A 13896-nucleotide genomic window follows, 5' to 3' on the forward strand; every position below is an offset into this window, starting at 1 on the left:
GGGTGGTCCTGAGGATGTTTGGGCACCGCGGGGACTCGGGATGCTGGTGCTGGTGGTGGTTTGCACCCCTCAGGGTTTAGGGGGGTCCCAGCTCTGGTGTGTCACCCCAGGTGGTGCCACCAGCGGGGCAAGGTGACACCATTGTGCCCTGGGTCTTGCCTGGGCAGGAACCTCCCCAGTGGTTGGGCTGAGGTTGGAATCTCCCCAAGCCACCCCCGGGCCCCCTCCTTGGCCTCTCAGGAATTCTTGCAGCCGGGTGTGGGGGTGAGGGTGCGCACCCCTCGTTTCACTCAAGCACGGCAGACCCTCGAGTGGCTCCTGGCTGTTTGTTTTCTGGCACCGTGAGCGTGAGAGGCTGTGGGAACCCTTATCGTGCCCCCTCCTCGGCCCTGCTCTTCACGGGGTGACACAGGGACAGGGCCAGAGCGGGGATTTCGGGGAGCAGAGCTGCAGGCCCCGAGTCGACGCGTGGCAACGTGCGATTCCCCTCCTTTTCCCAGCAAAGCTGCGACCCTTGAAAGGTTAAATCACGCTGCCCAGAACTGCTGCGTCCTGGGGGGCTGGCTGGGGTCCTCCCGGGGTCTCTTTTCTCCCTCCCAGCCCCGCGTTCCCCCATTTCTCCCTCCCAGTCCCAGTCCCCCATTCTCTGGTGCAGGAGGCGCCCCCGCTCCAAGGATGATCCCAGGTGTTTTGGGGCAGAGGAGCTGGGGCTGCTGGGGTTGGGGGATGTGTCAGGGGTGGAGAGGAGCTGGGAGCAAGCGGACCGTGGTGTCCCAGGGCGCGGCTCTCCCCAGGGATGTGGCACAGTCCCTCTGTCCCCATCTTCACGAAGATAGGGACACGGATGGGGACATTTCCTGGAGGGGTGACCCAGATCCCGCAGGGGTGCCGGAGCTGGCTGGAGGGGCCGAGGCTGCCGCTGCCACCTCGTCCTCCCTCTGTGCAAACGGGGAGGGGACACCAGCCGTGCAGCATGGGGACATGGTGTGCAGCGGTGGGGGGGTGCCACTGCCCTGGGGAGTGGGTGTCTGAGCCCTCCCGTGCTCCTCACCCGGGGCTGGACCAACACAAAGGGCACATCTACCCATGCCGGACCCCGCGAGGAGACACCCTTGGGGCAGGGACACCCCAGGAAGGGCCGTTTGGCCGGCGCAGGGTGGGGGGAAGGACGAGAGCAGCGCTCGGACACGGGGGCACAGGCTTCACTTTGCAGACAGAAGCGTCAACCCCAAAGCAAATCCCGCTCGTTTATTGCAAGTGTCACGGGAACGCCACGGTGCCGCGCGGCTGCGGATGGAGCCCCCCGGGATGGGGCTGGGGAGGAGGAGAGAGACCTGGGAGGCAACGGGGGGAGCGTGGGGACGGTGACAACCCCATCGTGCCGCCCCGTGTGCCCCCCCGGCCTGACCCCAGCCGGTGCTACGCCCAGTACACAGGGACGGTGCTGCAGAGGATGTTCACGGTGGTGCCCAGGATGGAGCGGTCGGCCAGGGGCTCGGCGTTGCCACCGGCTTCCTTCATCTCAGCCTGCGGGAGAGAGAACGGAGCGGGCTACCATCCTCGGCCATGCTTGCCACAAGCCCAGCAGCCCCACACTTGGCCCAGAAACAGCCAAACCCATTCAAGAAGGGTGGCCAGCACCCACCTGCCAGCGCTGGAAGGTCTCGGTGACAGCGTCCAGCCCCGGAATATTGTCCTTGTCCACACGGGTGACGTAGCAGGCGCGGTGACGCCAGGACCTGTAGCTGACCAGCAGCTGTTTGCAGACAGATTGGGGTCAGCTCAGCCCTGTCCCCGCTGCCACCCGTCCCCGGGGCTGCCCCCCCCGACCTTGCTGTAGTCGTACACCACCACGGCGGAGGCGTTGAGCCCGTCCCGCACCGCGAACGTCCCGGTCCGTTCCTTCTTGCTCATGGAGAGGTGCTGGGGGGTCCCTTCACCATCCAGGCCATGGATGGTCATTCGCAAGACCTGCCAGGCAGAGGATGGGGGGGGTCAGGGAGATTTATGGGGGATCTAAACCCCGTCCCTGCAAAGAATCAGTGGCAGGTGCCGTCCCCAAACCGCTCCCTGCCCGGCGCTGCCTCACCGTCTCGGCGTGTGTCTCGGTGATGTGCAGCCCCAGGAGGAGGAAGGCGACGACGACCACCACGAGGACGACCACCATCACCACCACCACGAGGAGGCACTTGAGCTGGTGGGGGATGCAGGGCAGGCGGGGGGAGGCTGTGTAACTCTGGGGACACAAGGGATCACTTGAGCTGCCAGCATGGGGCCGGGGGTGTCAGTCGCTGCTCAGCCCCACGCCAGCTCCCCAGGCTGGGGGGGGTGGGTGGTCCTTACCGGGGGTGCCTCTTCCATCAGAGGCTCTTTGGAGCTGCGGTCCATCTCGCTCTCCATCACCACGCAGCTCCTGTCCCTTCGCCACCCAGAGCCGGGGGATTTATAGGGTGCCGGATGAGTGGGAGGAGGCGGGGGGCCATCCCGGCTGCCAAGGTGCCACTTGTGCTGTTTGCTGAGCCCAGGGTGGGGGTATGAAACCTCTGAGGGCCCTTTCCCGGCATTTGGCCATCAGCACAGGCGGGGGCCAAAGCAAACAGCAGTGCCCGCCCTCCGCACCCATCCCCGGGCTCTGGCCAAGGACCCAGCACCCTCAGCACCCATCCCCGGGGGTGCTGCACCCCTGGTCCCTTCGGCCCCACGTGCGGGCAGCTGCGGACCCCCCCTCCGGCGTGGGGAAGGAGCTGGCTGGGCTCATTGTTGGCCGGGAGCACCGTGCCTGGGACGGGGTGGCCAAGCGGCCGGTGCCTCCCACCGCCCGGCAGCGCTTGCTGCCAGTTCAGGCAGGGAGCTGGCGCGGGCAGCGCTGCAGCACAGGCAGCGGGGCGAAGCAACAGGGCGGGAGAACTGCGCTGGCATCGCCCCTGCAAGTCGCTGCGGTCCCTCTCCTGTCCCTCAGCCCCGTGCACCCCAAGAGCCACCCCGGCTCCCAGTGGCTGCCCCCTCTGTGTGTGTGCACCCCCCGTGTCTGCATCCCTGCAGGCTGGCGAGGACACGGGGCCACGCGGATGCTCACGCTGTCGCTCAGCCGCATCCCTCCCTCCCTCCCTCCCTCCTTCCCGCAGCACAGGACCATGATGCGCTGCAGAGCAGCGGCTCGGGCGCTGCCAGCCCCCGCCACCACCGTCGCTTCCCCTCCGCACTGAAACCTCCGGGGAAAGAGGAGAGGAAAATGCTTCACCACTGCTCCCCAGCAGCACCAGACGAGAGGGAGCAGCTCCAAGGGGTGAGAGCAGAGCTAGGCCAAGGCGTGATGGAGCTGCGGCGCGGGAGGAGGATGCTGAGGGGCCAGCTCTCCGCTCTCCTCCTCCTCCTCCTCGCCTTGGCCTGGCTCTGGTTGCCGGCAGAGGGTCGGCGGCCCCCCCGGCCACCCCCTTGTCCCCCGAGTTGCTCCTGCACCCGGGACACAGCTTTCTGCGTGGACTCCAAGGCTGTGCCCAGGAATCTCCCCGCTGAGGTCATCTCGCTGTGAGTACCCAGGCAGCGGGCTGGGGACGGGGACAGGGACAGGGAGCGGGGCACGTCCCCAGGGCGCAGGGCTGGCAGGGGCTGCTGGGGTGATGGGAAAAGCCTCTTTCTTTGTGCTGCATCGGGGACAAACGCGTGGTGGGGTGGGGTACGGGCAGCACGGGGGGCTCTGGGGGGGAAGGAGCAGGCTGCGGACCCCCCGGGGCTGGTCCCCATGTTCTGCTGTCCTGCGGCAGTGGCGGTGCCAGAGGGAGCAGGGCTGCAGGCTGTCCCCATCTGCTGTGACCTTGGGGACCGGAGCCCCAAGGGGACGCAGCTGGCGGGTCCCTGGGGATGTGGTGGGACACTGGAGCCTTGTCTGGGTGCACGTAGTGGATGCATGTGTGTGTCTGGGTGCACACGCTTGTGGGGTGCCGCAGGGCGTGGGGTGGGTGCCAGTCCCGGGGGGGTGCTGAGTGCCTCGTCCCCTCCGTGCCACCCCCAGCAGGCAGGATTGGTGCCGGGGCTGCTCTGGGGTTGGCACACCCCGGGTGACCGCAGGGAAGGTGCTTGGGGGCATGGGGGCGGTGGAGCCGTCCCCCCCCCCTGCCCCCCGGCTGCTGTGCCCTCTCCCGCAGAGCCCTGAAGCTTTGTCTCGCTGGCAGGACGATGGTGAACGCAGCCTTCACGGAGATCCGAGAGGCCGCCTTCGCCCACATCCCCTCGCTGCAGTTCCTGTACGTCTCCCATGCCGGTGACCGGGCATCCCGGTGTCCCCCGTGCCCATCCTGCCCGACCCCGGTGCTGACGCCTTCCCCCCTCTCCTTGCAGCCTGCTCAACTCCAACAAGTTCACGTTGATCGGGGACAACGCCTTCGCCGGCCTCTCGCATCTCCAGTACCTGTGCGTGGGATGGGGACGGGGGGGACACGGGGACAGGGATGGCCCTGGGGAGGGCATGGGGAGGGTGGGGGCATCGGCAGGGATCAGCCCCCTCGGGGCAGTCATGCCACGGTCTCCTCCCACCCCAGGTTCATCGAGAACAATGACATCCAGGCACTCTCAAAGGCCACTTTCCGTGGGCTCAAGTCCCTGACTCACCTGTGAGTAGCGGGGGGGTCTCCTGCTCCCCGGGAACACAGGGGGGTGGCTCTTGTCCCTTCACCACGGCCAGGGCTGTGTCACCTCCACGGCCCCTCTCATCCCCCAGGTCCCTGGCCAACAACAACCTCCAGACGCTGCCCCGGGACCTCTTCAAGCCGCTGGACATCCTGAGTGACCTGTAAGGCTGCTGCGTCACCAGGGACCCCCTGGACGCTGGACTGGGGCGAGGGTGACACCCCAGCGCTCGGGGTTCTGCTCGCTCCAGGCTGGGTGCTGGGAGTGACTGGGTGCCATCCTCGGGCAGGGACCTCCGGGGCAACACCTTGGCCTGTGACTGCAAGATCAAGTGGCTGGTGGAGTGGTTGGAAAGCACCAACACCACGGTCCCCGCCATCTTCTGCAGCAGCCCCGGGCAGTTCGAGGGGCAGCGGATCCGGGACCTGGCGCTGGGTGACTTCCAGTGCATCACCACGGGTAAGGGACTGCGGCCACCCATCACCCCCCTCCCTGGGCACCCAGACCCTCACCGCTGCCTCTCCCCACAGATTTCGTGGTGCACCAGGTCCTGCCCTTCCAGTCGGTGTCGGCTGAGCCCTTCACCTACGCCAGTGACCTGTACGTGGCCCTGGCACAGCCCGGTGCCAGCAGCTGCGCCGTCCTCAAGTGGGACTACGTGGAGCGCAAACTGCGCGACTTCGACCGCATCCCCGGTAAGGCGTGAGGGCGGGGGTCCCCTCGCGGGCTGTGACCCCCATTTTGGGTGATTCGGGAAGAGCACAGCCCCGGGGTGACGTGGTCCTTGCCCTGCAGCTCACTCGGCAGTGCACTGCAAGCCCATCGTGGCGCAGAACCAGTTGTACGTGGTGGTGGCCCAGCTCTTTGGTGGCTCCTACATCTACCGCTGGGACACGGCCGTGGACAAGTTCATCAAGATCCAAGACATCGACAGCCAGAAGACCCGCAAGCCCAACGACATCGAGGCCTTCCAGATCGAAGGCGACTGGTACTTCGTCATCGCCGACAGCTCCAAGGCGGGTTCCACCAGCCTCTACCGCCTCAACCAGAACGGTTTCTACTCCCACCAAGCCCTCCACGCCTGGCACCGCGACACCGACGTGGAATACGTGGAGAACGACGGCAAACCCCGGCTGATCATCTCCAGCAGCTCCCAAGCACCCGTCATCTACCAGTGGAACAGGGCGCAGAAACAATTCACGGCCCAGGGGGAGGTGGGGGAGATGCTGGACGTGCAGATGGTGAAGCACTTCAAGGTGAAGCGGGACCAGTTCCTCTGCCTCAGCCGCTACATCGGCGACTCCAAGGTGGTGCGATGGGAAGGGCAGCGCTTCGTCGAGCTGCAGACGTTGCCGTCCCGCGGCTCCATGGTGATGCAGCCCTTCTCGGTGGAGCAACGGCAGTACCTGGCCCTGGGCAGTGACTTCTCCTTCACCCACGTCTACCTGTGGGAAGAGGAGAAGCAGAAATTCGTCAAGTTTCAGGAGCTGTCGGTGCAGGCGCCGCGGGCTTTCCGTTATGTGCCAGCTGCCGACGTGCAGCTCCTCCTGGCTCCCAGTTTCAAGGCCAACACGCTGGTCTACCGGCACGTGGTGGTGGACCTCAGCCTCTAGCAGGGAGGCAGAGCCCGGGCTGCCCTGACACGGCTCTCGCCTGCCCCGAGAGCTGCCTGCTCCTGCCCAAGGACACGCATGCGCCCGCCAGCCCCTTCCTCCTGCCTGCAGCCGGCTCTGCCCCGTGGTCACAATCCCACACTCCCAGCCCCACACTTTCACCCACCCCTCAAAGCGCAGGTCAGCTCCCAGCCCCACGGCCCCGCTGCCAGGGGCAAGCCACGGGCCTCAGTTTCCCCCCCGGTATCCCCATGTGCAGCACCCACGGTCACCCTGTCCAGCAGCCCAGGGAGGGGACAACGGGCCTGGAGGCTCATGGCAGGGAGGTCTGGGTGGGGGGGACACGGGAGCGAGGTGGCAGGCAGGGCCAGGCTGCCGGGGCTGGGTGGGATGCTCCTGGGACACTGCGGAGCTCGCAGGCTGATGGGATGCTCTGAAGTGGGTGGGATGCTCCAGGCAGGTGGGATGGTCCAAGGTGGATGCAGATGGGAATGCCCTGAGGTGGGTGGGATGCTCGAAAGGGTTGTGGATGGGATGCCCTGAGGAGGGGGGGATGCTCGAAAGGGATGTGGATGGGATGCCCTGAGGTGGGTGGGATGCTCGAAAGGGATGTGGATGGGATGCCCTGAGGAGGGGGGGATGCTCGAAAGGGATGTGGATGGGATGCCCTGAGGAGGGGGGGATGCTCGAAAGGGATGTGGATGGGATGCCCTGAGGTGGGTGGGATGCTCGAAAGGGATGTGGATGGGATGCCCTGAGGAGGGGGGGATGCTCGAAAGGGTTGTGGATGGGATGCCCTGAGGTGGGTGGGATGCTCGAGACCAGCAGGATGCTCCAAGGTGGATTCAGACATGATGTACCAAGGTGGATGGGATGCTCAAGGCCAGCGGGATGCTCCAAGGTGGATGTGGACGGGATACCCTGAGGCAGGTGGGATGCTCGAGGTCAGCAGGATACTCTGAGGCAGAAGAGATGCTCGAGACCAGTGAGATGCTCCAAGATGGATGCAGGTGTGATGCACTGAGATGGATGAGATGCTCAAGGCCAGCAGGATGCTCCAAGGAGGATGCAGACAGGATGCCCTGAGGCCGATGGGATGGCCGAGGCCAGCAGGATACTCCCAGGCAGATGCAGATGGGATGCCCGAGGCCAGCGGGATGCTCCAGGATGTCAGGCCGCTGCCGAGGCAGTGCCACCAGCCGCAGAAGCGGGGCTGGCCCACTCCTGTCCCCCTCTGTGCACATCCAGCAGCTCCCTGTGCCCGCAGCCCCCTGCGGCCCCGCTGCTGGGCAGGACTCAGCGTGCCAGCCGGGGTGCACGCGCCCACCCCAGCGCTCCCCACAATAAACACACTGTGACTCCCGGCCCTGCCTGCGTGCCCCCACCCGCCGCGCCTCCAGCCCTGCCCCAGCCCCCCAGCCCGAGCCCAGGAGGGGGGAACCCCCTGTTTTAGGGGTCTTCCAGGCCCCACACATGGCTCTCCTGCTCTTTTTTTTTTTTTTTTTTCCCAGCAGATGCCTCGTCCCATGGCGGGGTGGGGGGAAGCAGGAGGCGTTTCCCCAGGGAAAGGTGTCCCAGCAGGAACCTGCTGCACCCCGAGCTGCAGCCGCCTGGCTGGTTTTCCAGGGGAGCATTTCCCTGCCCCCCAGGTATATAAATATGCATGTAAAAAAACACCAACTGAGCTCACAAATAAAAATCCTCTCAAAAGGAACAGGCACCGCGGGGCAGAGGGAGAAGGGTTTGACCTCGGGGGCTCCAGGTCCTTTCCCTGCAGCCCCCCGCAGCCGGATCCGGCCCTGCCCTGGGTGCAAGGCAGGGCAGAGGGCCTAACTGGTTAGGCCCAGCCCTAACTGGTGCTGCAGTGGGGCTTTAGCACACTTCTGTGCCTCAGTTTCCCTACCAGGGAATGGCAGATTTTAAAGCCAAGTGAGAAGCACAGGCAGCAGTTGCGAAGGGGTGCTGGCACCCCAATTGTGGCTGTGACTGGGATGGGGGAGCCGGCATGACCTGGACCACTGCTGGGGAGGCACAGCCAAGGGGAAGGTGGCCCAGGGATGCGATGTCAGGTCCGGTGGCAAGTGCTCTGAGCCCCGTGCTGGTTCTGGGAAGAGGAAGCAGCTTCTATTTTCTCCCGAGCATCCTGCAGGCATCCACGCCCGCCCGCAGAGCCCTGGTTCAGCAACACGCCTGAGCAGGTGCTGAGGGTTCAGCGCACATGTAAACCCAGGTGGGGCGCGCCGGAGAGGGGATTTTGCGGTGGCTGAGGCTAAACCCTGCTGAATCAACACGTCAGGGTGGTGCCAGCACATCTCACTGCCTTGACATGACCCAGCAGCGCTCCCACCTCCGCCCAAACCCCCAGCCCTGACCTCTCGCCCCCCTGACATGACGGCGGGGTGCTCTGCGCACCCCACGCTGTGCACGTACCCCACTTGAGCATCACAAAACCCCCAAACAACCCCCCCTCCAAACCCAAAAATAAGTCCCCAGCATCACTCAAAGACCCCCAGCATCACTAGTTTTCACAGAATCACATTCCTGTTGGAAAAGCCCCTCGGGATCAGCGAGTCCAACCCTCAGCCCGACTCTACAAAGTTCTCCCCTACCCCACATCCCCCACAGCTCATCCCAACGGCTCTGAAACCCCCCCAGGGATGGGGACTCCCCCCTCCCTGGGCAGCCTGTTCCACTCTCTGACCACTCTTGCTGGGAAACATTTTTTCCTGCCTGCTTGCTGATTTTTTAAAAACAAAAAATTACAAAAACAACTATTTTGGTGGACAGGAGCGTAAAGACACGGGCCCAACATGGGCTTGTGGGAAGAGGCCTTTTTAAGGGCCGATATAGTCTTTTAAGGACCGGCGTTGCCCTTTTAAGTACCGCCGTTGCCCTTTTAAGCGCCATTGTTGCTCGTTTAAGCGCGGCGGGGCAGTGGGGCCCGTTACGGCGCATGCGCGGGACCGTTGCAACGTTCACGTTGTTTCATTCGCTTCCGGCCGCCGCGGGGGGGTCGGGGGGGACTCGGGAGGTTTTTGGGGGGGTCCCAGGGAGGTGGCGGGGAGGGGGCACGGCGTGGACCCCCCGCCCCGGCCGGGGCTGCCCGGCACGGCGGGCCCGCCCGCACCATGGTGTCCTGGATGCTCAGCCGGGCGATTGTGTGAGTGGGGCCCGGGGGGGGGGGCTGCAGGGCGGGGGGGGCTTCGCGGAGCTGCCCCAGGTGGGAATTTGGGCGAGGGGCTGCTGGGGGGATGCGCTTGTATGGGGGCAACTGGAGGTGTCCCCCCCATTCGGAGTTGGGCTAGTGTCGTGGTCCCCGAGGCCCCCCGAGGTGGGGGTGGGGGGTGAGAGTGGCGACGGGTCCCTGCAGCGCCCGGAGGGTCCCTGTGCCCGCACTGACCCCCCCCCTGTAGCCCCGCTCGCTCCCCTGGCTGCCCCGCTGTGGCTAGCGGGGCTGCGTGGCCGGTGGCCAAGTCCCTCGTGGGGAGAGGCAGGCCCCGCCGCTGCGGGTTGTGGGGCGCCCCCAGGGCCCCATCCCCAGGTCGGGGGGAGCCCGGCTGCGGGCAGGCGCGAAGCCACGCTGCAGGCAGGAGGTTTCCCTGCCTGTACCCCGCAGCCGGGGCGGGCAGCGGCCGAGTCACCGGGCTACCAGGTGAGTCTGTGGGGCTGGCACCGAGCATCGCTGTGGCCGGACTCTGGGGGTGGGGTGGGGGGGGCTGTCACCCTAGTTGGGGGGGCTGTCACCCCGTCTCGGGAGGGTTGTCACCTCCGTGGCACCGCGCCTGCGCCTCCTGCCACCGCCTCGACGGGTCGGGCCGGTCCCCGCGCAGGTGGGCGAGTTTGTGGGAGCGACGTCGTGCTCCCGGTTGGGTTTTGTGCTCCCGGTTGGGTTTTGTGCTCCCGGTTGGGTTTTGTGCTCCCGGTTGGGTTTTGTGCTCCCGGTTGAGCATTTTCCCAGCAGCTCCGGAGCCTTCACGATGCTGGAAGAGCTCAAGGCCAAGCTGCGGCGCTGGGGCCGGCAGCTCCTCTCCTCCCTGCTGCTGCTGCTCTGCGCGGGGTGGCCCGCTTGCCTTACCCCCCCTCTTCCTTACAGGCTGCTTTTCGGGATGCTCTACCCTGCCTACGCTTCCTACAAGGCCGTGAAGTCCAAAAACATCCGGGAATACGTGAGTAGGGTGCTCGGGCGGCTCCTCCCCGGGCTGCAGCAGCGGGCTGACGGGCTGTCCCGCTCCCCGCAGGTCCGATGGATGATGTACTGGATCGTCTTCGCGCTCTTCATGGCCACCGAGACCTTCACCGACCTGCTCATCTCCTGGTGAGGCTGCCACGGGGGGAGCAGAGTAGCGTTTTTTGGGGTTCCCCGTGCCTTGGAGACCCCATCTTCTCCCCCTCTCCTGCAGGTTTCCTTTCTACTATGAAATTAAGACGGCGTTTGTCCTCTGGCTGCTCTCCCCCTACACGCGGGGGGCCAGCCTGCTCTACCGAAAATTTGTGCACCCCACGCTGTCCCGCAAGGAGAAGGTAAAGGCTGCTTGGCTTTTGGGGAGGCGGGAGGGGGTCTGATGTGCCCTAGGGGCGGCTCAGCTCAGAGTGGGACCCTGCACCGGGGCTCCCTGTGGTTGTTTTGGCAGGAGATTGACACGTACATCATCCGGGCCAAGGAACGCAGCTACGAGACGATGGTGCATTTTGGCAAGAGGGGCCTTAACCTGGCGGCCACGGCTGCTGTCCAGGCGGCCACCAAGGTACTGCCGAGGGGCTGGGCTACTCCGCTTCCCTCAGGATGCTCAGGGATCCCCGGGACGAAGCTGACACCCCTGGGCCATGCAGGTGCTGAGCCCTGCCTGGTGGGCTTGTGTTGCCCCTGGGTTTTGGGGGGGGGGGGTTTACAGGCTGGAGCGATGGGCTGAGGTCAACTGGAGGAGTTTCACTGAGGGCAAATGCTGGGTTCTGCCCTTGGGCCACAACAACCCCCAGCAGGGCTACAGGCCTGGGGAGGAGTGGCTGGAGAGCTGCCAGTCAGAGAGGGACCTGGGGGGGGTGATTGACAGCTGGCTAGACAGGAGCCAGCAGTGTGCCCAGGGGGCCAAGAAGGCCGATGGCATCCTGGCTTGTGTCAGCACCGGAGTGGCCAGCAGGGACAGGGAAGGGACCTGAGCCCTGGGCTCGGCACTGGGGAGGCCGCCCCTCACTGAGTGGGTTCAGTGTTGGGCCCCTCACCCCAAAAAGGCCATTGAATGACTCGAGCGTGGCCAGAGAAGGGCAACGGAGCTGGGGCAGGGTCTGGAGCACAGGTCTGCTGGGGAGCGGCTGGGGGAACTGGGGGGGTTCAGTCTGGAGAAGAGGAGGCTGAGGGGAGACCTCCTGGCCCTCTGCAACTCCCTGCCAGGAGGGGGCAGAGAGGGGGGATGAGTCTCTGGAGCCAAGGCCCCAGCGCCAGGCCCCGAGGGAATGGCCTCAAGCTGCCCAGGGCAGGGTCAGGCTGGCTCTGAGGAAGGATTTCTGTGCAGAAGGGGCTGTTGGGCGTTGGGATGGGCTGCCCAGGGCAGGGGGGAGTCCCCGGGATCCCTGGGGGGGTTGAAGAGTCGGGTTGACCCGGGGAAGGGTCAGTGCGAGGTTAACAGTTGGACTAGATGGTCTTCAAGGTCCTTTCCAACCTAATTGATTCTGTGGTGCTTTGGGGCTCAATTCCATCCTGTGTGTGTGTCCCAAAGAGCCAGGGCGTTCTGGCCGGGCGGCTCCGCAGCTTCAGCATGCACGACCTGCGCTCGATCCCCGACGAGACCCCCGTGCACTACCGGGACCCCCTGTACCTGGAGGAGCAGGAGAGCCACAGGCAGCTGCTGGGTGAGCTGGGGCTGGGGCAGGGGGGGGGATCGCTGTGAGGAGCAGGGGGCTCCAGTGAGACCCGTGAGGGGGCCGTGCCAGCAGCTATCGTGTGCCCCTCTGTCCCCAGCCTCGGCCAGGCAGCAGTACGAGAGCGAGACGGAGGATGAGGATGAGGCGCTCTGGTCAGACTCGCAGGTCTCTCCCCAACCTTCACCCCGCAGCACCCGGGACCCCAAACCCCTCTCCCGCAGCCGCAGCCTGCGCGGGGTGAGGAAGACGACGCTGGGCAAAGAGGTACCGTGGTGGGAGGGGGTGGGCTGCAGTGGCCTGGGGCTGGGTTGAGGGGGGGCTGACCCATCCCTTGCCCTCCCCAGGGCTCTTCCCGGCTCCTGCGCAGTCAGATCAGGAGGAAGGTGGCTCCGCCGGATCAGGACAGCTAACGGCCCCGGGAAAACCCTCTGCCAGGAGCCTGAACACGAATTTGCTGCTGCAGCACCGGGAGGGAGCGAGCCACGGGCTCGTCCAACCCCCCCGGAACTGGGGAGGAGGCTTCCCCCCCCCCTCCCCATATTACACTGTAAATACCTTTTGTGACCTCTGCGCCTGCCCGGCTGCACTGTGCACCCCCCAGCTCGCCCCCCAGCTCTGCCCCCTCCCACCCCTCCCCCCAGCTGGGGGCTGGTGCCGGCGCCTCCCCCATGCCCCCCCCCCTTCTTCTCTCAGCCCATGGACACTACAGGCCCTGCTGGGGTCCCCCCCTCCTCTCTTGCTGCCGTGATGCCTTATTCCCCACCTCCCCTCTGCCCTGGAGCCAGCGAAGGGACATGCCTTGTCCCATCTGTCCTCTGAAGCCAAAGACACATTCCCTAGCCAGGGGGCCCCCCCCCAGCTACAAACTGACACCCCCATACTTGAAACCAGGGTGCTGGTGCCTGACCATGCCCTGCCCGGTACCACACGGCTTTCAATATTCTCCCCTCCCAGACAGAGGCTTTTATACATGGAAAAATAAATGTTATTTCAGACTTTCAGATATGGGAGTTGACTCTTTTTGTTTAAACACTGTCCCCTTCCCTCTGGGTGGGGGGCTGTGGGGGATCCCCTGGGGGTTATGGGGCTGTGGGGGACCCTCAGGGTCTCCTGTGGGGCTGTTGTGGGACCCTTGGGGTGTGCGTGCAACTCTGGGACCCCCTGGGCCTGTGTGGGACCCTCTGGGGCTGCGTGGGGCTGTGTGGGACCCCTTAGAGGTGCATGGGGCTGTGAGAGGGAGGGGCGCTTGGTCTCCATGGGGCAGAGCAGGACTGAGGGTGCGTGGAGGTGGGTGCAGGGGTGCATCTCAGCCCCTCCATGCAGTAGCCGTGTCCCCCACGGCGTGGCAGCAGCGGCCGTGGCCCCGCTGGGGACACCCGGGTCCCTGGCACACGGCCAGGGCTGCGGACGGATTTTCCCGGCCTGGCCACCAGCCCTGCCGTGTCCTGACGCCCCGGCCATGGGCAGTTGCCTTCACCCCAATCTCACCTTGGGGGGGGGGGGGGGTAGGGGGTGGTCTCCGCTCCCTTTACTCCTTCCCCAGACGCTGTGTCCCCTGCCTGGGTGGAGGACATGGGGCACCAAGCCTCAGGCAGGGTGGCACAAGGTGACAATACTGCTCATGCTGCCTCTCCTGCCCGTCTGCCTGCCCCCCCCCCCAGCCCTCCTGTCCCCTGGTGCCCTGCTCTCTGGCATCAATCCCTTTGCTCCCAATCCTTCCTGCCCTCAGGCCAGCTTTATTTTTAGTCTCCTGGCTGCTTTCTGCCTTTGGGGGGGGTCTTCCCAGGGCAGGGAGAGC

The 13896-nt window shown here is 65.6% G+C and overlaps 3 protein-coding genes across 8 annotated transcripts; 2 read left to right on the plus strand and 1 right to left on the minus strand.

The window, feature by feature from the left end:
* Window positions 1–1284: 1284 nt before the first annotated feature.
* On the minus strand, window positions 1285–4722 carry SFTPC (surfactant protein C). The gene is made up of 6 exons (XM_074928725.1): window positions 4609–4722; window positions 2344–2515; window positions 2090–2236; window positions 1831–1971; window positions 1646–1756; window positions 1285–1527 (listed from the first exon to the last, which is right to left on the minus strand). The coding sequence occupies exons 2-6, from the start codon at window positions 2398–2400 to the stop codon at window positions 1420–1422; spliced, it is 564 nt and encodes a 187-aa protein (XP_074784826.1). The 5' UTR covers window positions 2401–2515; window positions 4609–4722; the 3' UTR covers window positions 1285–1419.
* Window positions 2776–8853, plus strand: LGI3 (leucine rich repeat LGI family member 3). Of its 2 annotated transcripts, XM_074928723.1 has the most exons (8): window positions 2777–3528; window positions 4173–4244; window positions 4339–4410; window positions 4539–4610; window positions 4718–4789; window positions 4916–5085; window positions 5157–5321; window positions 5422–8853. In XM_074928723.1, the coding sequence occupies exons 1-8, from the start codon at window positions 3233–3235 to the stop codon at window positions 6237–6239; spliced, it is 1737 nt and encodes a 578-aa protein (XP_074784824.1). In that variant the 5' UTR covers window positions 2777–3232; the 3' UTR covers window positions 6240–8853. The 2 variants fall into 2 exon arrangements, with proteins under 2 accessions (XP_074784825.1, XP_074784824.1); XM_074928724.1 differs by lacking the exons at window positions 4339–4410; window positions 4539–4610 and having other exon boundaries at window positions 2776–3528.
* A 380-nt stretch (window positions 8854–9233) lies between these two features.
* REEP4 (receptor accessory protein 4) lies at window positions 9234–13099 on the plus strand. 5 transcript variants are annotated; one of them, XM_074928408.1, is made up of 8 exons: window positions 9234–9399; window positions 10333–10405; window positions 10478–10554; window positions 10640–10760; window positions 10871–10984; window positions 11954–12120; window positions 12206–12362; window positions 12443–13099. In XM_074928408.1, the coding sequence occupies exons 1-8, from the start codon at window positions 9368–9370 to the stop codon at window positions 12506–12508; spliced, it is 807 nt and encodes a 268-aa protein (XP_074784509.1). In that variant the 5' UTR covers window positions 9234–9367; the 3' UTR covers window positions 12509–13099. The 5 variants fall into 5 exon arrangements, 4 of the variants coding, with proteins under 4 accessions (XP_074784509.1, XP_074784510.1, XP_074784511.1 ...); XM_074928409.1 differs by having other exon boundaries at window positions 12221–12362; XM_074928410.1 differs by lacking the exon at window positions 9234–9399 and adding an exon at window positions 9450–9891 and having other exon boundaries at window positions 11954–12086; window positions 12196–12362.
* Window positions 13100–13896: the final 797 nt, after the last annotated feature.

Source organism: Athene noctua, chromosome 28, assembly GCF_965140245.1.
Source record: "Athene noctua chromosome 28, bAthNoc1.hap1.1, whole genome shotgun sequence".
NCBI lineage: Eukaryota > Metazoa > Chordata > Aves > Strigiformes > Strigidae > Athene > Athene noctua.

Excerpts from the sequence above, each read along its gene's own strand:
- LGI3 (XM_074928723.1), top strand. The coding sequence starts at position 3,233 with ATGCTTCACCACTGCTCCCCAGCAGCACCAGACGAGAGGGAGCAGCTC. Across the intron at positions 4,611-4,717 it reads CTCAAGTCCCTGACTCACCT|GTCCCTGGCCAACAACAACC; the intron begins GTGAGTAGCGGG and ends CTCATCCCCCAG. Across the intron at positions 5,322-5,421 it reads CGACTTCGACCGCATCCCCG|CTCACTCGGCAGTGCACTGC; the intron begins GTAAGGCGTGAG and ends CTTGCCCTGCAG.
- SFTPC (XM_074928725.1), bottom strand. The coding sequence starts at position 2,400 with ATGGAGAGCGAGATGGACCGCAGCTCCAAAGAGCCTCTGATGGAAGAG. Across the intron at positions 2,237-2,343 it reads TGATGGAAGAGGCACCCCCG|AGTTACACAGCCTCCCCCCG; the intron begins GTAAGGACCACC and ends TTGTGTCCCCAG. Across the intron at positions 1,972-2,089 it reads CCGAGACACACGCCGAGACG|GTCTTGCGAATGACCATCCA; the intron begins GTGAGGCAGCGC and ends TCTGCCTGGCAG.
- REEP4 (XM_074928407.1), top strand. The coding sequence starts at position 10,217 with ATGCTGGAAGAGCTCAAGGCCAAGCTGCGGCGCTGGGGCCGGCAGCTC. Across the intron at positions 10,406-10,477 it reads CCAAAAACATCCGGGAATAC|GTCCGATGGATGATGTACTG; the intron begins GTGAGTAGGGTG and ends CGCTCCCCGCAG. Across the intron at positions 12,363-12,442 it reads AGACGACGCTGGGCAAAGAG|GGCTCTTCCCGGCTCCTGCG; the intron begins GTACCGTGGTGG and ends TGCCCTCCCCAG.